Source organism: Anolis carolinensis, unplaced genomic scaffold (assembly GCF_035594765.1).
Source record: "Anolis carolinensis isolate JA03-04 unplaced genomic scaffold, rAnoCar3.1.pri scaffold_14, whole genome shotgun sequence".
In the NCBI taxonomy this organism is placed as follows: Eukaryota; Metazoa; Chordata; class Lepidosauria; order Squamata; family Dactyloidae; genus Anolis; species Anolis carolinensis.
The window spans coordinates 3,253,917-3,276,443 of record NW_026943825.1 but is presented as its reverse complement, the minus strand read 5'-3'; the positions used below and the strand labels follow the sequence as shown (position 1 = coordinate 3,276,443).

At 38.4% G+C, this 22,527-nt stretch overlaps 2 protein-coding genes across 3 annotated transcripts in view; one reads left to right on the top strand and one right to left on the bottom strand.

Moving 5' to 3' along the window:
• Positions 1 to 1,810: 1,810 nt before the first annotated feature.
• eif1ad (eukaryotic translation initiation factor 1A domain containing) lies at positions 1,811 to 15,748 on the top strand. Its single transcript, XM_062965104.1, has 7 exons — positions 1,811 to 1,904; positions 5,719 to 5,810; positions 6,018 to 6,195; positions 8,576 to 8,684; positions 8,774 to 8,882; positions 10,579 to 10,632; positions 15,436 to 15,748. Exons 3-7 carry the CDS (start codon positions 6,109 to 6,111, stop codon positions 15,599 to 15,601), a joined length of 525 nt encoding a protein of 174 aa, XP_062821174.1. The 5' UTR covers positions 1,811 to 1,904; positions 5,719 to 5,810; positions 6,018 to 6,108; the 3' UTR covers positions 15,602 to 15,748.
• A 2,650-nt stretch (positions 15,749 to 18,398) lies between these two features.
• The window catches only part of sart1 (spliceosome associated factor 1, recruiter of U4/U6.U5 tri-snRNP), a 36,117-nt gene continuing 31,988 nt past the window's right edge, over positions 18,399 to 22,527 (bottom strand). For both annotated transcript variants that reach the window (XM_062965216.1, XM_062965215.1), the window contains exons 19-20: positions 19,945 to 20,066; positions 18,399 to 18,602 (exon numbers count right to left, since the gene is read on the bottom strand). In XM_062965216.1, the coding sequence (XP_062821286.1) occupies positions 18,584 to 18,602; positions 19,945 to 20,066 (141 nt within the window). In that variant the 3' untranslated portion in view covers positions 18,399 to 18,583. The remainder of the gene's footprint in view (positions 18,603 to 19,944; positions 20,067 to 22,527) is intronic.

Below are 22,527 nucleotides of genomic sequence, written 5' to 3'. Positions count from 1 at the left end.
CCCTTTAGTCCTAAAAGGCCTCTCAGGAGAGGTATAGAGGCTCAGCCCTGTCTCAGGCTCTTGGAAGAGGCCCCGCCCCCTCTTCTAGCCCCGCCCTTTAGTCCTAAAAGGCCTCTCAGGAGAGGTATAGAGGCTCAGCCCTGTCTCAGGCTCTTGGAAGAGGCCCCGCCCCCTCTTCTAGCCCCGCCCTTTAGTCCTAAAAGGCCTCTCAGGAGAGATATAGAGGTTCAGCCCTGTCTCAGGCTCTTGGAAGAGGCCCCGCCCCCTCTTCTAGCCCCGCCCTTTAGTCCTAAAAGGCCTCTCAGGAGAGGTATAGAGGCTCAGCCCTGTCTCAGGCTCTTGGAAGAGGCCCCGCCCCCTCTTCTAGCCCCGCCCTTTAGTCCTAAAAGGCCTCTCAGGAGAGGTATAGAGGCTCAGCCCTGTCTCAGGCTCTTGGAAGAGGCCCCGCCCCCTCTTCTAGCCCCGCCCTTTAGTCCTAAAAGGCCTCTCAGGAGAGGTATAGAGGCTCAGCCCTGTCTCAAGCTCTTGGAAGAGGCCCCGCCCCCTCTTCTAGCCCCGCCCTTTAGTCCTAAAAGGCCTCTCAGGAGAGATATAGAGGTTCAGCCCTGTCTCAGGCTCTTGGAAGAGGCCCCGCCCCCTCTTCTAGCCCCGCCCTTTAGTCCTAAAAGGCCTCTCAGGAGAGATATAGAGGTTCAGCCCTGTCTCAGGCTCTTGGAAGAGGCCCCGCCCCCTCTTCTAGCCCCGCCCTTTAGTCCTAAAAGGCCTCTCAGGAGAGATATAGAGGTTCAGCCCTGTCTCAGGCTCTTGGAAGAGGCCCCGCCCCCTCTTCTAGCCCCGCCCTTTAGTCCTAAAAGGCCTCTCAGGAGAGATATAGAGGCTCAGCCCTGTCTCAGGCTCTTGGAAGAGGCCCCGCCCCCTCTTCTAGCCCCGCCCTTTAGTCCTAAAAGGCCTCTCAGGAGAGATATAGAGGCTCAGCCCTGTCTCAGGCTCTTGGAAGAGGCCCCGCCCCCTCTTCTAGCCCCGCCCTTTAGTCCTAAAAGGCCTCTCAGGAGAGATATAGAGGCTCAGCCCTGTCTCAGGCTCTTGGAAGAGGCCCCGCCCCCTCTTCTAGCCCCGCCCTTTAGTCCTAAAAGGCCTCTCAGGAGAGGTATAGAGGCTCAGCCCTGTCTCGGGCTCTTGGAAGGAGGCCCCGCCCCCTTCCCTAGCTCCGCCCTTTAGTCCTGAAAGACCTCTCAGGAGAAATATAGAGGCTCAGCCCTGTCTCGGGCTCTTGGGAAGAGGCCCCGCCCCCTTCCCTAGCTCCGCCCTCTGTGTCCCAACAAGCATCTCAGGAGAGGTATAGGTGCTCAGCCCTGTCTCAGGCTCTTGGGAAGTAGCCACGCCCACATTGTGTTGGGCTTTCATCTAATCCTGTCTATGTATAAGTGTTAAACCACTGAGCTGCTGAACTTGCTGACCGAAAGTTCAGTGGTTCGAATCCGTGGAACGTGGTGAGCTTCCACTGTCAGCCCCAGCTTCTCCCAACCTAGCAGTTCAAAAACATGGAAAGGTGAGTAGGTCAATAGGTACTGCTCCGGCGGGAAGGTAATGGCGCTCCAGGCAGTCATGACCTTGGAGGTGTCTACGGACAACGCCGGCTCTTGGGTTTAGAAACGGAGATGAACCCCAACCCCCAGGGTTGGACACGACTGGACTTAATGTTAAGGGGAAACCTTTACCTATAATATATATTGAAACAAAGGCGGAACCTTTTGAGCGCGGAACCTTCCGAGGGCGGCGCGAGGAGCAGGTAGGAATCTTTAGCGGGACGGGACGGGAAGTGGGGTTCCCTCGCCGCCGGAAGTAGGAAGTGCCCGCTTCTCGTGCTTCGCGGAGGGGAGAAGAAGGAGCCAGTTCCCAATCAGGTCGGCTCAAGAAAGGGCGGGAAGCGGGTCCTGACAGGGAAAGGGGTCGGGTAGAGAAATCTAGAGCAGGCCTCGCCTCTCCTGAAGGCCTCTGAGGTGAATTCGACGCCGTGCTCCGAGGCAAGCACTTTGCACATGCTCAAGAACCCCTTTTGGGCCTCAGGAGACGGAGGCCCCGGCTGTTCGCTTGTAAAACTCAAGGAATTATTATTATTATTATTTTGAGGAGGGATTATTATTATTATAAGGAGGCCCCGGCTGTTTGCTTGTAAAACTCAAGGAATTATTATTATTATTATGAGGGATTATTATTATTATTATTATGAGGAGGAGGGATTATTATTATTATAAGGAGGCCCCGGCTGTTTGCTTGTAAAACTCAAGGAATTATTATTATTATTATTATTATTATTATATTATTATGAGGAGGGATTATTATTATTATTATTGTAAGGAAGCCCCGGCTGTTCGCTTGTAAAACTCAAGGAATTATTATTATTATTATGAGGAGGGATTATTATTATTATAAGGAGGCCCCGGCTGTTCACTTGTAAAACTCAAGGAATTATTATTATTATTATTTTGAGGAGGGATTATTATTATTATAAGGAGGCCCCGGCTGTTTGCTTGTAAAACTCAAGGAATTATTATTATTATTATTATATTATTATGAGGAGGGATTATTATTATTATTATTATTATAAGGAAGCCCCGGCTGTTCGCTTGTAAAACTCAAGGAATTATTATTATTATTATGAGGAGGGATTATTATTATTATAAGGAGGCCCCGGCTGTTCACTTGTAAAACTCAAGGAATTATTATTATTATTATTATTATTATGAGGAGGGATTATTATTATTATTATTATTATGAGGCCCCGGCTGTTTGCTTGTAAAACTCAAAGAATTATTATTATTATTATTATTATGAGGAGGGATTATTATTATTATTATTATTATTATTATAAGGAGGCCCTGGATGTTTGCTTGTAAAACTCAAGGAATTATTATTATTATTATGAGGAGGGATTATTATTATTATTATTATGAGGAGGAGGGATTATTATTATTATAAGGAGGCCCCGGCTGTTTGCTTGTAAAACTCAAGGAATTATTATTATTATTATTATATTATTATGAGGAGGGATTATTATTATTATAAGGAAGCCCCGGCTGTTCGCTTGTAAAACTCAAGGAATTATTATTATTATTATGAGGAGGGATTATTATTATTATAAGGAGGCCCCGGCTGTTCACTTGTAAAACTCAAGGAATTATTATTATTATTATTATTATTATGAGGAGGGATTATTATTACTATTATTATAAGGAGGCCCCGGCTGTTCGCTTGTAAAACTCAAGGAATTATTATTATTATTATGAGGAGGGATTATTATTATTATTATAAGGAGGCCCCGGCTGTTTGTTTGTAAAACTCAAGGAATTATTATTATTATTAAGAGGAGGGATTATTATTATTATTATTATAAGGAGGCCCCGGCTGTTTGCTTGTAAAACTCAAGGAATTATTATTATTATTAAGAGGAGGGATTATTATCATTATTATAAGGAGGCCCCGGCTGTTTGCTTGTAAAACTCAAGGAATTATTATTATTATTATTATTATTATTATGAGGAGGGATTATTATTATTATTATTATAAGGAAGCCCCGGCTGTTCGCTTGTAAAACTCAAGGAATTATTATTATTATTATTATGAGGGATTATTATTATTATAAGGAGGCCCCGGCTGTTCACTTGTACAACTCAAGTTATTATTATTATTATTATTATTATTATTATTATTATTATTATGAGGAGGCCCCGGCTGTTTGCTTGTAAAACTCAAGGAATTATTATTATTATTATTATGAGGAGGGATTATTATTATTATTATTATAAGGAAGCCCCGGCTGTTCGCTTGTAAAACTCAAGGAATTATTATTATTATTATTATTATGAGGGATTATTATTATTATAAGGAGGCCCCGGCTGTTCACTTGTACAACTCAAGGAATTATTATTATTATTATTATTATTATTATTATTATTATTATGAGGAGGGATTATTATTACTATTATTATAAGGAGGCCCCGGCTGTTTGCTTGTAAAACTCAACGAATTATTATTATTATTATGAGGAGGGATTATTATTACTATTATTATAAGGAGGCCCCGGCTGTTTGCTTGTAAAACTCAAGGAATTATTATTATTATTATGATGAGGAGGGATTATTATTATTATTATTATAAGGAGGCCCCGGCTGTTTGCTTGTAAAACTCAAGGAATTATTATTATTATTATGAGGAGGGATTATTATTATTATTATTATGAGGAGGAGGGATTATTATTATTATAAGGAGGCCCCGGCTGTTTGCTTGTAAAACTCAAGGAATTATTATTATTATTATTATTATATTATTATTATGAGGAGGGATTATTATTATTATTATTATAAGGAAGCCCCGGCTGTTCGCTTGTAAAACTCAAGGAATTATTATTATTATTATTATGAGGGATTATTATTATTATAAGGAGGCCCCGGCTGTTCACTTGTACAACTCAAGTTATTATTATTATTATTATTATTATTATTATTATTATTATTATTATTATGAGGAGGGATTATTATTACTATTATTATAAGGAGGCCCCGGCTGTTCGCTTGTAAAACTCAACGAATTATTATTATTATTATTATTATTGAATATATTTTCACACATTATTTAAAATATATATCTCTATTGAATATTTCCAGATCTTTTAACTCATAATAGTAATAATAATTTTAAATATATTTTAATTCAGTATCTCCAGATTCTTTTACACAATATATATGCGTCTGTGTGTGTGTGTGTGTGTGTGTGTGTGTATATATATATATATGTGTGTGTGTGTGTGTGTGTATATAATTTCCAAATTTGTTTCACACTATTATTACAGTAGAGTCTCACTTATCCAACAAACGGGCCGGCAGAATGTTGGATAAGCGAATATGTTGGATAATAAGGAGAAATTAAGGAGAAGCCTATTAAACATCAAATTAGGTTATGATTTTACAAATTAAGCACCAAAACTTCATATTATACAACAGATTTGACAGAAAAAGTAGTTCAATATGCAGTAATGTTATGTTGTAATTACTGTATTTACAAATTTAGCACCAAAATATCACGATGTTTTGAAAACATTGACTACAAAAATGCATTGGATAATCCAGAACGTTGGATAAGTGAGACTCTACTGTATTACTATATATATAATATTTGCATTTCTCAGACATTATTTTAAATATTTATTTCTATTGAATATTTCCATATGTTTTTCACACAACAATAATAATTTTAAATATGTTATAATTGAATATTTCCAGATTTTATTATTAATATTATTGGGGTGTTGTGTGGTTGTGTTCTAGTAGCATTTTCTCCTGACATTTTGCCTGCATTTGTGGCCGGCATCTATCCTTATTATTATTATTATTATTATTATTATTATTATTATTATTATATTTGGTATTTGCCACTTGGGCTCTTAATCATGGTATTATTATTATTTGCAAATATTTCAAAATACAAAACACTTACGCTCTCAAGCATTTGGGATTCAAACCTGTTGTTTGCCTGTTTGAATCTTAAAGATATATATATATATAATATCTTAAAGATAAACATACATATATATATATATATATATATATATATATATATATATATATATATATATGTTTGTGTGTATATTCCGGTAATAATAAATGATCTGTTTTGCCTTGAAGCCAATGTGTGACGTCTGCCTCCAATCTTTCTTTTCAGCTTTTCCCGAACTGTGAATGTACCAAGGAGTGAAATCAGCACTGGATCCACAATCCTTGAACTCAGATGACATTGACTGTCCCTGGAAACAGGTCTGTTGTTCCCTTTAAATGGAGCATCAGAATATATCTGAAATTTTGAAGGGGTTTTCTGTAGAGCTAGAAGGAACCTAAGAGGTCATCTAGTCTATCCTTTGGCCCAGGATGTCCTTCCTAACGCTTAGGTGGAAACCTCCTATTTTTTGATATCAGGATACTTAAAAAATAGGTACGATATTGACCGCTTTCTCTTTCTTGCAGCTTCTGAGATCGCGGTCGCACTCGGCAAACAATTCCTTGGATCGGACGCAACCTCTGCAGGCGGATTGTTACCCTGAGTTAAGAGAAAAACATGTCGCAGGCCACCAAGCGCAAGCACGTGGTGAAGGAGGTCCTGGAGGAATACGTGGTGCCTTCCGAGAGGCAGCAGGTCGTCCGGGTGAGAAAGCCAAGAGCTGGAAGGGACCCCCAAAGGCCATCTAGTCCAACCCTCTAAGAGATAGATAGTTAGATAAATAGATTATAGGAAAATAATAAAACGTAATAATACCAATAATAATAGAGACAAATAATAAATGTAATAATACCATTGGAGAAAAATAATAAATGTAATAATACCAATAATAATAGGGAAAAATAATAAATGTACCGTATATTCTTGAGTATAAGTCAACCCAAATACAGTAGAGTCTCACTTATCCAACATAAACGGGCCGGCAGAAAGTTGGATAAGCGAATATGTTGGATAATAAGGAGAGATTAAGGGAAAGCCTATTAAACATTAAATGAGGTTATGATTTTACAGATTAAGCACCAAAACATCATGTTAGACAACAAATTTGACAGAAAAAGTAGCTCAATATGCAGTAATGCTATGTAGTAATTACTGTATTTACGAATTTAGCACCAAAATATCACAATGTATTGAAAACATTGACTACAAAAATGCGTTGGATAATCCAGAACGTTGGATAAGCGAATGTTGGATAAGTGAGACTCTACTGTATAAGCCACGCAGGACCCATACCCGAGTATAAATTTTATTTATTTATTTATTTATTTGCAACATTTATATACCACCTGTCAGGACCCAGGCTGCAGAGCACCAATAACCTTACACAGAGGCCAGAATCTATCTAATATCTTTATTATAGAAATATATAAAGTCAATAAAAACAAGTGAAGAATATAGTTCAGAAGCAGACCTTTCAGATGAGGTCAATTATAGTCCAGTAATGTATTGTCCAATATAAGATATAAGAGTTCAAAGTTTTAATCCACTTGACCGAAACACACACTTTGCCAAGCAAAGTGTGGGGAAATGACAGAGTCTTTAAAGTCCAAAGTAGCTTGACAACAAGGCAGGAAAATAAACTCGATTCTTGGCTAGATCAAAGACTTGAACGAGGCAAACATGAAGCATGAACAAGGTCCAAGGAAGTCCGTGAAACAAGGCAAGGCTGGAAACTTAATCCGGGAAACAAGGAACTGGGGTAACGAAGTCCACACACGATCTCTCTCCTCAAGCTGAACAATTGACTCCGCAAGGTTCCCCTTGCGGCAAAACCCCTATATAGGGTCTTGTTTTCCCGCCAACAGAACGCTTTCTCTGGAGAACAAGAAGCGAAACCCAACTCTGTCCAGATGCATGACTCCTTAGAATTTCCCAAGGGAAGCAGACCTAATCAGCTAATTGTTTGGCTGCGATTCTGAGACTCCGGCGATTTGCCTCCCTGGCTCCTCTATCTCTATTATAATTGTCCTTTCGGGAAAACGGGGGAGAATTCTGCCCAAGGCTTGTTTGGTTAACTTCCTGAGGACAAACATCCTCCAGGTGGAGAGGCTCCGATTCAAGCAGAACCGGTGGGAATCCCATGTTTTCCTCCTCGTCTGCCACAATAGCACTAGGAACGGGACTACAAGGCCCATGAGACATCACACCACCCTCTCACCCCAAAGGGGACTCAGGGCTACATACAATCTATATATATAAAAGAGTAATGGTGTCCGTTCCTTCCACTAAACAACAAAAGTACAAGCCCCAGAACCTAGAAATTTGGCAACACAACCCACCATCCTTGCCCCTAGGTTCTGACAACAAAAAGAAAAGAAAAATAAAGTCCTAATTAGAGGGAGAGAAATAATTGTTTTTATCTAATTGCTGCCAGTTAGAAGGCTAAGCTCCGCTCACTTGGTTTCCTAGCAACCCACTCAGCCCAGTGTTAATAAAAGAATAAAAAATAAAATAAATATAAATAATAAAAATAATAAAAACCACTAAAAAATTAATACAATAAAATACTATAATAACAAAATAACTAAAAATAATACAACAAAATAATAAAATAAAATAAATAAAAAAGAGAAGTTACATAAAATTAATTAAAATGATTTTGTGATACGAAATCCAGCATATCTATTTTGTTTGCTGTGTCATAATAATAATAATAATAATAATAATAATAATAATAATAATAATAATAATAATAATAATACATCACACAGTCCTAGACACTTGGGAAGTGTTTGACTTGTGATTTTGTGATACGAAATCCAGCATATCTATTTTGTTTGCTGTGTCATAATAAATAATAATAATAAAAAAGATGGCTAGATAGACTCCTAGAGTTAGGAGAGACACCCAAAGGTCATACAGTCCAACCCGAGAAGATAGATACATTCACCGATCAATAGAGTTGGGAGGGACCCCCAAAGGCCATCTAGTCCAACCTTCTGAGAGATAGATGGAATAATAGAACCCCAGAGGCGAGAGGGACCCCTAAAGGCCATCTAGTCCAACCCATTCCTTTCCCTTTCAGGTCTTGGGCACCCCCGGCAACAACCTCCATGAGGTGGAGACCCCCGAAGGGACCCGTTTCCTTGCCAGCATGCCCACCAAGTTCCGGAAGAACATTTGGATCAAGAGAGGTGAGCTTCCGTTTCCTCTCTGCGAAACACCCCCAGCTCTGCAACGCCCGTTGTCTTGACCCCCTTGACTGTCCCTTTTTCCTTCCCAGGCGACTTCCTGCTGGTGGATCCCATCGAGGAAGGGGAGAAAGTGAAGGCGGAGATCAGTTTCGTCCTCTACAAGGACCACGTGCGATACCTGAAGAAGGAGGGCTATTGGTGAGAGAGACCGATGGGTAGATAGTTGTTATTCGGTGGAGTCTGCGCTCCTGGGTAAGAGGAGGCAGCTCTGTTCCTTAAACCACTGAGCTGCTGAACTTGCTGAACGAAAGGCAGTTTGAATCCGGGGAGCGGGGTGAGCTCCCGCTGTTAGTTTCTCTGAGTCCCTTGAAGAGATAGGGTGGTATATAAATAAAGTATCATTATTAGTATTAGCCACAGCTCCTGCCAACCTAGCAGTTTGAAAACATGCAAATGTGAGTAGATCAATAGGTACTGCTCTGGCAGGAAGGTAATGGCACGAAATCCAGCATAAATATCTTGTTTGCTGTGTTATACTCTGTCTTTGTGTCAATAATAATAATAATAATAATAATAATATCTGCCTAGAAAATCAGGGGGCAGAGGACTCTTACAAGTAAAACAAGCAGTCAAAGAAGAAGAACATGCCCTGGCAGAAGATGGAAAGCACAGTGAAGAACCTGCTTTGATTGAAGTCAAAAATCAGAAACTCCTCAAAGCACAGCAGACAAAAAAAAACAGTACAAGAAAACCACACTACAAACTAGAGCTGACAGCTGGCACAACAAAACATTGCATGGAAAGTTCCTTGACAAAATTGAAGGAAAAGCTGATAAGGAGAAGACCTGGCTCTGGCTCACGAATGGGACCCTGAAGAAGGAGACAGAAGGCCTGATCCTTGCAGCCCAGGAGCAAGACATCAGGACAAAGGCCATTCAGGCCAAGATCGAAAAATCAGCTGATGACCCAAAATGCAGACTGTGCAAGGAAACCGACGAAACCATGGATCATATCCTCATCTGCTGTAAGAAAATTGCACAGACAGACTACAAACAGAGGCATAACTATGTGGCCCAAATGATTCATTGGAACTTATGCCTTGAGTACCACCTCCCAGCAGGAAAGAACTGGTGGGATCACAAACCTGCAAAAGTCTTGGAAAATGAGCACGCAAAGAGACTGTGGGACTTCCGAATCCAGACTGACAAAGTTCTGGAACACAACACACCAGACATCACAGTTGTGGAAAAGAACAAGGTTTGGATCATTGATGTTGCCATCCCAGATGACAGTCGCATTGAGGAAAAACAACAGGAAAAACTCAGCCGCTATCAGGACCTCAAGATTGAACTTCAAAGACTCTGGCAGAAACCAGTGCAGGTGGTCCCGGTGGTGATGGGCACACTGGGTGCCGTGCCAAAAGATCTCAGCCGGCATTTGGAAACAATAGACATTGCCAAAATCACGATCTGCCAACAGCAAAAGGCCACCCTACTGGGATCTGCACGCATCATCTGAAAATACATCACACAGTCCTAGACACTTGGGAATGTTCGACTTGTGATTTTGTGATATGAAATCCAGCATGTCTATCTTGTTTGCTGTGTCATAATAATAATAATAATATATTGCTTTAGATTTCCAATTGCTCATACTTCCTTTATTGTCATGATCTTCTGCTCTTAAGATGTCAGTGTTGTTTTAATGGTCTGGATCAAAATGAGGGTAATAGTGATTTTATTAGAAAAGGAAGGCACTTTTCTTCTGACTTCAAAATTGCTAAAAAGGTTAAACTCCGCCCACTTCTTCCACCTTTCTTTAATGAATTTACTATATTATTTTGAGCCCACTTGATACAGGATTCGAGGTTTAACCCTTCTGTGTTCTCCTTCAGGCCCGAAGCCTTTTTGGACGATGCCGGCGGAACTCCCCGGGACGTGAAAGAGAGGCAAGTGCAAATGCTTGGGTCAAAGCGATAAAAATAACCATAATTTATGCATTGGCTGATTGGTTGTTATTCATTTTAGTTACTAGCTGTGCCCGGTCACGGGTTGCTGTGTGGTAGTCAATTGGCCATCTTGATTAGCATTTAATGGCCTTGTATTTATTTATTTATTTATTTATTTATTTTATTTACAGCATTTATATTCCGCCCTTCTTTCTCACCCCGAAGGGGACTCGGGGCGGATCACATGACACATATAGGCAAACATTCAATGCCTTTTAACATAGAACAAAGACAAGACAAACATAGGCTCCGAGCGGGCCTCGAACTCATGACCTCCTGGTCAGAGTGATTCATTGCAGCTGGTTGCAGCTGGCTTGCTCTCCAGCCTGCGCCACAGCCCGGGCCTTGAAAGCTTGGCTGACTCCTCCCTGGAGGAATCCTTTGTTGGGAGGTGTTAGCTGGCCCTGATTGTTTTCTGTCTGGAATTCCCCAGTTTTCAGAGTGTTATTTACTGTCCTGATTTTAGAGGTTATATTGTTCTGTTTTATTATACCACAGTGATTTGTATACATTATTTTAATAATTTTATATTATTTGCTTTGAACTGGATTATATGAGGCCCCTTCTATACACGTGTATAAAATCCACACTGAACTGGATTATATGGCAGTGTGGACTCAAGATAATCCAGTTCAAAGCAGATACTGTGGATTATCTGCCTTGGCATTCTGGGCTATATAGCTGTATGGAAGGGCCTTGAATCTACACTGCCATATAGTCCAGTTGAAATCTGATAATCTGCATTTTATGGGCAGTGTGGAAGGGGCCTAAGTGAACCCTGCCTGTGTCCGTTCCCCCCCCCCCCCCCCGTGCCATTGTTGCTGAGAGTTTTGCTGTGACATGAGGGGGGCGGGGCCTAAAGCGCGGGGGGGTGGGGCTACCCTTCTGACTGGCAACGAAAGAACAATGCAATATTTAAAAATGAAAACAATTTTAACCAATATAAACCTATCAGGATTTCAATGGAAAGTGTGGGCCTGCTACTGGCCAATGAGATACTCAAGTTAATTAGGACTGTTGTTGTTGTTGTGTGACTTCAAGTCATGTCAGACTTTGAGCGAGCCTAAGTCTAAAATTATTTATTTATTTACTGCATTTATTTACTACATTTATATCCCATCCTTCTCACCCTGAAGAGGACTCAGAGCAGCTGTATGTACATACAATATATTATATTATTAGCATAGCACAATATTAGCATTATATATATACTAGCTGTGCCCGGCCACGCGTTGCTGTGTCTGAGTCTGGTGGTGTTGGTCAGTCTACATTAGGTTGTATTTATGCTGTGACCTCCACCCTTCTTTATACTCACATTAGTAGTAGTATTTGAAGTCTGTTACTTTTTTCAATTTTTGTGTTGATTGATAATTGCTTGAGATCCCTGTTGTCTTTGGTTTGTTGTTAGTTGTAATGTCTGATTCTGCTGAGTGCGGTTTATATTTTTATTGCGGTACAATAGTCTTTTTTTTGTTTTGCCTGTGTAGGTGTTTATTATTATTGTTGTAGTGATTATGAAGGCTGGATAAGTTAGATGCTACTGTATTGTTTTTTGGAGGCCCAGTGTAGCACTGACTGGCCTCTCAGCCTCAGTGCCTGGCTGTTTCTTGTCTGTGATGGTGTTGATTCTTATTGTTGTCGTTGTTGTCATTGTTATTATTGTAATTGTTTTTTTGGAGGCCAAGTGTGAATGTAGGGATTGGGGAGGTGGATGAGTTGTGTTGTCAAATGTTGTATTTGTTATAGTGACAATGCGTTGTTGTGAGTTTTGTGGGTCTGGATTGTGGTTTTGTGGTGTGGTTGTGTTGTTACAACTGAGAGGCAAGGCTTTTGTGTTGTGTTGCGAAGTTTTGTATTTCTGGGTCGTTTAGTTGTGTGCCAAGTTTTGTATTTCTGGGGCGTTTAGTTGTGTTGTTATAGTCACGATGCATTGTTGTGAGTTTTGTGGGTCCGGATTGTGGTTTTGTGGTGTGGTTGTGTTGTTACAATCGGGAGGGAATGCTTTTGTGTTGTGTTGCCAAGTTTCGTATTTCTGGGGCGTTTAGTTGTGTTGTTATAGTCATGATGTGTTGTTGTGAGTTTTGTGGGTCCGGATTGTGGTTTTGTGTTGTGGTTGTGTTGTTACAACCGGGAGGCAAGGCTTTTGCGTTGTGTTGTCAAATTTTGTATTTCTGGGGCGTTTTGTTGTGTTATAGTCACGATGCGTTGTTGTGAGTTTTGAGGGTCCGGATTGTGGTTTTGTGGTGTAGTTGTGTTGTTACAACCGGGAGAAAAGGCTTTTGTGTTGTGTTGTCAAGTTTTGTATTTCTGGGACGTTTAGTTGTGTGCCAAGTTTCATATTTCTGGGGCGTTTAGTTGTGTTGTTATAGTCACGATGCACTGTTGTGAGTTTTGTGGGTCCGGATTATGGTTTTGTGGTGTGGTTGTGTTGTTACAACCGGGAGGCAAGGTTTTTGCGTTGTGTTGTCAAGTTTTATATTTCTGGGGCGTTTAGTTGTGTGCCAAGTTTCGTATTTCTGGGGCGTTTAGTTGTGTTGTTATAGTCACGATGCCTTGTTGTGAGTTTTATGGCTCCGGATTGTGGTTTTGTGGTGTGGTTGTGTTGTTACAACCTGGAGGGAAGGCTTTTGCATTGTGTTGCCAAGTTTCGTATTTGTGGGGCGGTTAGTTGTGTTGTTATAGTCACGATGCGTTGTTGTGAGTTTTGTGGGTCCTGTGTGGTTTTGTGGTGTGGTTGTGTTGTTACAACTGGGAGGCAAGGCTTTTGCATTGTGTTGCCAAGTTTTGTATTTCTGAGGCGTTTAGTTGTGTTGTTATAGTCATGAAGTGTTGTTGTGAGTTTTGTGGGTCCGGATTGTGGCTTTGTGGTGTGGTTGTGTTGTTGTAACCGGGAGGCAAGGATTTTGCATTGTGTTGCCAAGTTTCGTATTTCTGGGATGTTTAGTTTTGTTGTTATAGTCACTGCGCCCGCAACTTTATCCTTTTATATATATAGATACTAACTGTGCCCGGCCACGCTTTGCTGTGGTGTTGTCTGGTGGTGTTGGTGAGAAATTGTTGAGGTAGTGGTGGTATTGAATGTCTGTTGTATGGTTGTCTTTATGTTTAGTATGCACACTGAAGTGGATTATATGGCAGTGTGGAGTCAAGATAATCCAGTTCAAAGCAGATAATATAAGATTCTAAATGGGTTATATAGCTGTGTGGAAGGGCCTTGAGTCTACACTGCTATATAATCCATTTAAAATCTAGAGGCCTAAGTGAGGCCTAACTCTGCCTGTCTCCTGGGCTGAGTGGGTTGCTAGGAGACCAAGTGGGCGGAGCTTAGCCTTCAAACTGGCAGCAATTGGATAAAATCTATTATTCCTCTCCCTGTAATTAGGACTTTTTTTATTTTCTTTTTGTTGTATCAACCTAGAGCCGTGAATGATGGGTTGTGTTGTCAAATTTCGAGGTTGGGGGGCCTGTAGTTTTGTAGTTTTGTCCGCTGCTCTGGTGCCATCACTCTTTTATATATATAGATATTGAACTATACCACTATACTATTATATGTTATGTAATATATAACATATAATTAATATTATTATATGGTATTATTATTAGTATTATATTGTATAACATAATATTATTATCAATATTATATGTATATACAATCTTCTATATATATAAAAGAGTGATGGCATCACGGCAGCGGACAAAACAACAAAAGTAAACACCCCACAACATGGAAAATTGACAGCACAACCCCTCATCCATGCCTCTAGGTTGATACAACAAAAAGAAAAGAAAAAGTCCTAATTAGAGGGAGAGGAATAATTGTTTTTATCCAATTGCTGCCCGTTAGAAGGCTAAGCTCCGCTCACTTGGTCTCCTAGCAACCCACTCGGCCCAGGGGACCCTTTACCTTAACTACCACCAATTCCTCAATACTTTATTTTCCATACCACCATACTTCACCACAGCTAGTCTATATATATAAAAGAGTGATGGCATCACGGCGACCCACAAAACAACAAAACTATAGGCCCCCCGACCTCGAAATTTGACAACACAACCCATCATCCATGCCTCTAGGTTGATACAACAAAAAGAAAAGAAAAATAAAGTCCTAATTAGAGGGAGAGCAATAATTGTTTTTATCCAATTGCTGCCAGTTTAGAGGGGTAATCTCTGCCCACTTGGTCTCCTAGCAACCAACTCAGCCAAGGGACAGCCAGGGTTCAGTTAGGGGACAGGCAGATTTAGGCCTCACTTAGACTTCTTCCACAGATTATCTAATTTGCACTGGATTATATGGCAGTGTAGACTCAAGGCCCTTCCACACAGCTATATAACCCATTTATAATCTTATATTATCTGCTTTGCACTGGATTATCTTGACTCCACACTGCCATATAATCCACTTCAGTGTGCATTTTATACAGCTGTGAAGAAGGGGCCTCATATAATCCAGTTCTAAGCAGATAATATAAGATTATCAATATACAATATACAATTCCTCAATACTTTATTTCCCATACCACCATACTTCGCCACAGCAACGCGTGGCCGGGCACAGCTAGTATATTATATTATTAAAACTGATATAAAAATATTATATTATAAATGATGGTAGGGGCCAGGTCAATGACCTTGGAGGGCCGCATCCGGCCCCCGGGCCTTAGTTTGGGGACCCCTGCTCTAATCTGTAAACAAAGATTTTTCTTGACCTCATCTCCCCTTTCCTCTGTTCCTTCCTTGCAGGGACAGGGCTCCGAGCCCACAGCGTTCGGCCGGAGAAGACGACTCCGAAGACGATGACGCCGACCTCTTTGTCAACACCAACCGGGTCAACTACGATTACGAAGAAGAGAGCGAAGAAAGCAGCGATTCGGAGGAAGACGAGGAGCAGGAGGAGAATGAGAAGTAGCGGCTTTGGGAACTTATCTCCAGGCAGGTCTGGATTCCTGGCCTTTAAAAAATTTCTACTTTATCAAGGAGTGTTTTGAATTGTGTGCCAGTTCTCTTTTCTCATCTCTTTTTTGCCTTGTTTAATAAATATGTGCTCCAAACGGGACCGGGACCTGGCATTCTTCCTTGCCCAAAAAGGAAGCAAGTTCCTCTTTATCTGTTTGTTTCAGAGCTTTTCAATGTTTCTGGCTTGGCTTTGTGCAAGATTAGCAGCAAAATACAGTAGTCTTACTTATCCAACATAATTGATAATATTATAATGTATTACGATATAATACTGATAATAAGACTAATAATATTAATTATATACAGTAGAGTCTCACTTATCCAACATTCGCTTATCCAACATTCTGGATTATCCAACACATTTTTGTAGTTAATGTTTTCAATACATCGTGATATTTTGGTGCTAAATTCGTAAATACAGTAATTACTACATAGCATTACTGCATATTGAACTACTTTTTCTGTCAAATTTGTTGTATAACATGATGTTTTGGTGCTTAATTTGTAAAATCATAACCTAATTTGATGTTTAATAGGCATTTCCTTAATCACTCCTTATTATCCAACATATTCGCTTATCCAACATTCTGCCGGCCCGTTTATGTTGGATAAGTGAGACTCTACTGTATTTACGAATTTAGCACCAAAATATCACGATATATTGAAAACATTGACTACAAAAATGGCTTGGATCATCCAGAACCTTCGATAAGCAAGGCTTGGATAAGTGAGACTCTACTTTATTATTAATAGTGTGAAAAATTAATAAAATATTCAATAAAATAATCATAAAATATTCAATTAAAATATTTAATAATAATCTATGATAATCATCGTAATAATAATGCGAAAAAAATCTGGAAATCATCAATAAAATATTTTTTTAAATTATACGAAAAATGGAAATTATTAAACTATATATATATATATATATGTATATGTATGTGTGTGTGTATATATATATATATATATATATATATATATATATATATATATATATATATATATATTTTTGCATGAGCTGTAGTTTGGCAGAAAAGGCAACAGGCCTTGCAAAACCACACCTCCCAGGTTCCCATATCATTGAGCTGCGGCAGTTGCAGAGTTGTATGGGAGGCTGGGAGTTGTAGTTTGGCGAGACGACGGGCCTTGCAAATCTACAGCTCCCAACTATTATGTAATATTATTATTATTATTAGTAATTTCCATGGCACAGTGATGTATATCAATTATAAGCCTAATAGCCTGTCCCTTTGTTGCCCTCTTGTGGACACAGGAATATTGCACCCGCCTTGAAATTCTGATCTGCAGCCCTTTGCTGCCATCCAGTGGCCAGAGAGGAAAGTGCAGTGTGAAAAAAATCTGGGAAAAAAATTATATAAAAATAAATCTGGAAATATTCAATACAAATATGTATATAGCAATAATAATTATTATTATTGTGAAAAAAATCTGGAAAAGTTCAATAAAATATATCTAATAATAAATATTGTGTGAAAAAATCTGGACATATACAATAATATATATTTAAATAATTATAATTATAATAGTTCTGTGAAAAAATCTGGAGAAAGTCAATATATTTAATAATAATATTGTGGAAAAATCTGGACGTATGCAATAATATATATTTAAATAATTATAATAGTTCTGTGAAAAAATCTGGAAATAGTCAATATATTTAATAATAATACTTTGGAAAAATCTGGACATATACAATAATATATGTTTAAAGAATAATAATTATAATAATTGTGTGAAAAAATCTGGAAATAGTCAAATATATTTAGTAACAATAATATTGTGGAAAAATCTGGACATATACAATAATATATATTTAAATATTAATAATTATAACTGAAAAAAATCTGGAAATATTCAATAAAATATATTTAATAACAATAGTGTGAAAAAATCTGGAAATAATCAATATATTTAATAACAATAATATTGTGGAAAAATATGGATATACTCAATCTATATATATAAATGAGTGATGGCATCACGGCGACCAACAAAACAACAAAACAACAGGCCCCCCAACCTCAAAATTTGACAGCACAACCCCTCATCCATGCCTCTAGGTTGATACAACAAAAAGAAAAGAAAAATAAAGTCCTAATTAGAAGGAAAGGAATAATTGTTTTTATCCAATTGCTGCCAATTAGAGGACTAATCTCTGCCCACTTGGTCTCCTAGCAACCAACTCAGCCCAGGGGACAGGAAGACTTAGGCCTCTCTTAGGCCTCTTCCACAGATTATCTAATTTGCACTGGATTATATGGCAGTGTAGACTCAAGGCCCTTCCACACAGCTATATAACCCATTTATAATCTTATATTATCTGCTTTGAACTGGATTATCTTGACTCCACACTGCCATATAATCCACTTCAGTGTGCATACTAAACATAAAGACAACCATACAACAGACATTCAATACCACCACTACCTCAACAATTTCTCACCAACACCACCAGACAACGCCACAGCAACGCGTGGCCAGGCACAGCTAGTAATATATATTTAAAGAATAATAATTATAATAATTGTGTGAAAAAAATCTGGAAATATTCAGTAAAATATATTTAATAATAATGATAATATATTACCTGCCTCTCCTGGCTGGAGGTGGGCTACGACATGGTTGAAACAAGACGCTATTAAAATACATACAAGAAATAAAATATTTCTGGAAGAAGCATTGAAAAACTTTGGTCTCAATAGAAAGAAGAGGCTTGACAAACAGAAGAGGAAGTATCGACTTTTACTTAATTCGGTTTCACATTAAAGATATACATATAAAAAAGAGAACGGAGTTGGAAGGAAGTGGCTCCGAGCTCAATACAACTATATACACAAACATGTCTTTGTTGGAAAGTGGAAGGAAGACGAATCCTTGACCCACAAGTAGGAACAATCCCGGGTTTCTTGGTCTACTTGGTGATGGTGTTGCTGCAAATGAGAGAAGAAGAAGAGGGTCAAGAAAGGCCTGGAATGAAGAAAGACCCCCTTTTAACAACCCGGGCAATGCCAAGGACCCAAGCTAGTAGTAGTAGCAATAATAATAATAATAATAATAATAATAATAATAATAATAATAATAATAATAATACAGTAGACTCTCAATTGACCCGTGGAGATGCTGAAATAATAATAATAATAATAATAATGATGACGACGATAATACAGTAGACTCTATTGAACCATGGAGATGCTGGAATAATAATGATGATGATGATACAGTAGACTCTATTGAACCATGGAGATGCTAGAATAATAATAATACAGTAGACTATTGAACCATGGAGATGCTGGAATGATGATGATGATGATGATACAGTAGACTCTATTGAACATGGAGATGCTAGAATAATAATAATAATAATAATAATAATACTACAATAGACTCTATTGAACCATGGATATGCTGGAATAATGATGATGATGATGATAATAAAGACTATTGAACCATGGATATGCTGGAATAATAATAATAATAATACTACAGTATTGAACCATGGATATGCTGGAATAATGATGATGATGATTGATGATGATGATGATGATAATAATACAGTAGACTCTATTGAACCAAGGAGATGCTAAAATAAATAATAATAATAATAATAATAATAATAATAATAATAATAATACAGTAGACTCTATTGAACCATAGATATGCTGGAATAATGATGATGATGATAATGATAGTAATACAGTAGACTCTATTGAACCATGGAGATGCTAGAATAATAATAATAATAATAATAATAATAATACTACTACTACAATAGACTATTGAACCATGGATATGCTGGAATAATGATGATGATGATAATAATACAGTAGACTCTATTGAACCAAGGAGATGCTAAAATAATAATAATAATAATAATAATAATAATAATAATAATAATACAGTAGACTCTATTGAACCATGGGTATGCTGGAACGATGATGATGATGATGATGATGATAATAATACAGTAGACTCTATTGAACCAAGGAGATGCTAAAATAATAATAATAATAATAATAATAATAATAATAATAATAATAATAATACAGTAGACTCTATTGAACCATGGATATGCTGGAATAATGATGATGATGATAATGATAATAATATAGTAGGCTCAGTTGACCCATAGAGATGCTGGAACGATGATGATGATGACGATGATGATAATGAAATTGCAATTTATATTAATTTTTAAGACTTCCAGTATGAGTCTTATGGTCAACTTTCGCTGGGCATAGAACTGAAGGACTTTTGAGAGAGAAGAGGCCTTACGCGTTCATGCTCTTCCCGCTGCCACTGAGGACGATGTAGGGCGTCTTCTGGGCCTTTTGCTTCTCCTGCAGCAAAGCCACCGTTCCCAGTGGGGTGTCGCTGGAACTCATCTTCTTCAAGAGCTGGAACAAAACGAGAGACCTCTCCCCATCAGTTCCTATCAGTCCCAAGGACCCCTTTCCCTATATACACACACTAAGGACTAACTGCCACTCTGAGTGAATGAAGAAGGGGGGCCAGGAAGACATCATTCCACCTTGTCTCCTGTGCCAACATAACAATATAATCTATATATATAAAAGAGTGATGGCATCACGGCGATTCACAAAACAACAAAACTACAGGCCCCCCAACCTCGAAAGTTGACAACACAACTCATCATCCACAGCTCTAGGTTGATACAACAAAAAGAAAAGAAAAATAAAGTCCTAATTAGAGAGAGAGAGAGGAATAATTGCTTTTATCCAATTGCTGCCAGTTAGAAGGCTAAGCTCCTCCAACTTGGTCTCCTAGCAACCCAATAAAAAATAATAAAAAACACTAAAAAAATTTAAAAACACTAAAAAATTAATACAATAAAATACTATAATAACAGAAAGTAACTAAAAATAATACAAGAAAATAATAAAATATAATAAATAAAAAGATAACTTACAATAAAATTAATAAAAAAATACAAATAACGTCAAATAAAAATTACACAACAATTTTTAACCAATACCACCACCACTTTGCCACAGCAACGCGTGGCCGGGCACAGCTAGTCTATATATATAAAAGAGTGATGGCATCACGGCGATTCACAAAACAACAAAAGTACAGGCCCCCCAACCTCAAAAATTGACAACACAACCCATCATCCACGCCTCAAGGTTGATACAACAAAAAGAAAAGAAAAATAAAGTCCTAATTAGAGGGAGAGCAATAATTTTTTTATCCAATTGCTGCCAGTTTAGAGGGCTAATCTCTGCCCACTTGGTTGCCTAGCAACCAAGGGACAGCCAGGCTTCAGTTAGGGGACAGGCAGATTTAGGCCTCACTTAGGCTTCTTCCACAGATTATCAGATTTGCACTGGATTATATGGCAGTGTAGACTCAAGGCCCTTCCAAACAGCTATAGAACCCATTTATAATCTTATATTATCTGCTTTGCACTGGATTATCTTGACTCCACACTGCCATATAATCCACTTCAGTGTGCATTTTATACAACTGTGAAGAAGGGGCCTCATATAATCCAGTTCTGAGCAGATAATATAAGATTAGAAATATACAGTAGAGTCTCACTTATCCAACGTAAACAGGCCGGCAGGATAAGTGAATATGTTGGATAATAAGAAGGGATTCAGGAAAAGCCAATTAAACATCAAATTAGGTAATCGTTATACAAATTAAGCACCAAAACATCATATTATACAACAAATTTGACAGAAAATGTAGTTCCATGCGCAGTAATGTTATGTAGTATTTACAGTAGAGTCTCACTTATCCAACACTCGCTTATCCAACGTTCTGGATTATCTAACACATTTTTGTAGTCAATGCTTTCAATATATCGTGATATTTTGGTGCTAAATTCATAAATACAGTAATTACTACATAGCATTACTGTGTACTGAACTACTTTTTCTGCCAAATTTGTTGTCTAACATGATGTTTTGGTGCTTAATTTGTAAAATCATAACTTAATTTGATGTTTAATAGGGTTATCCTTAATTCCTTATTATCCAACATATTCGCTTATCCAACGTTCTGCCGGCCCGTTTATGTTGGATAAGTGAGATTCTACTGTACTGTATTTACAAATTTACCACTAAAATATCACAATGAATATAAAACACTGACTACAAAAACATTGATTATGAAAAGGCAGACTGCGTTGGATAATCCAGAACATTGTATAAGCGAATGTTGGATAAGTGAGATTCTTCTTTAATATGAAATAATTACTGGGATAGAATAATGCAGAACAATATAATCTCTAAAACCAGGACAGTAAATAAACAGGGGAATTCCACACAGGAAACAATCAGGGCCAGCTAACACCTCCCAAAAAAGTATTCCCATCATCAAAGTCTGGAAAATCCTCTGTTTTCTCAGGGCCACAGACAGTAGAAGCACATAAAATATCGCAAACAACACCACTCTGAAAACAAGGGAATTCCAGACAGGAAACAATCAGGGCCAGCTAACACCTCCCAACAAAGTATTCCCATCATCAAAGTCTGGAAAATCCTCTGTTTTCTCAGGGCCACAGACAGTAGAAGCACATAAAATATCGCAAACAACACCACTCTGAAAACAAGGGAATTCCAGACAGGAAACAATCAGGGCCAGCTAACACCTCCCAACAAAGTATTCCCATCATCAAAGTCTGGCAAATCCTCTGTTTTCTCAGGGCCACAGACAGTAGAAGCACATAAAATATCGCAAACAACATCACTCTGAAAACAAGGGAATTCCAGACAGGAAACAATCAGGGCCAGCTAACACCTCCCAACAAAGTATTCCCATCATCAAAGTCTGGCAAATCCTCTGTTTTCTCAGGGCCACAGACAGTAGAAGCACATAAAATATCGCAAA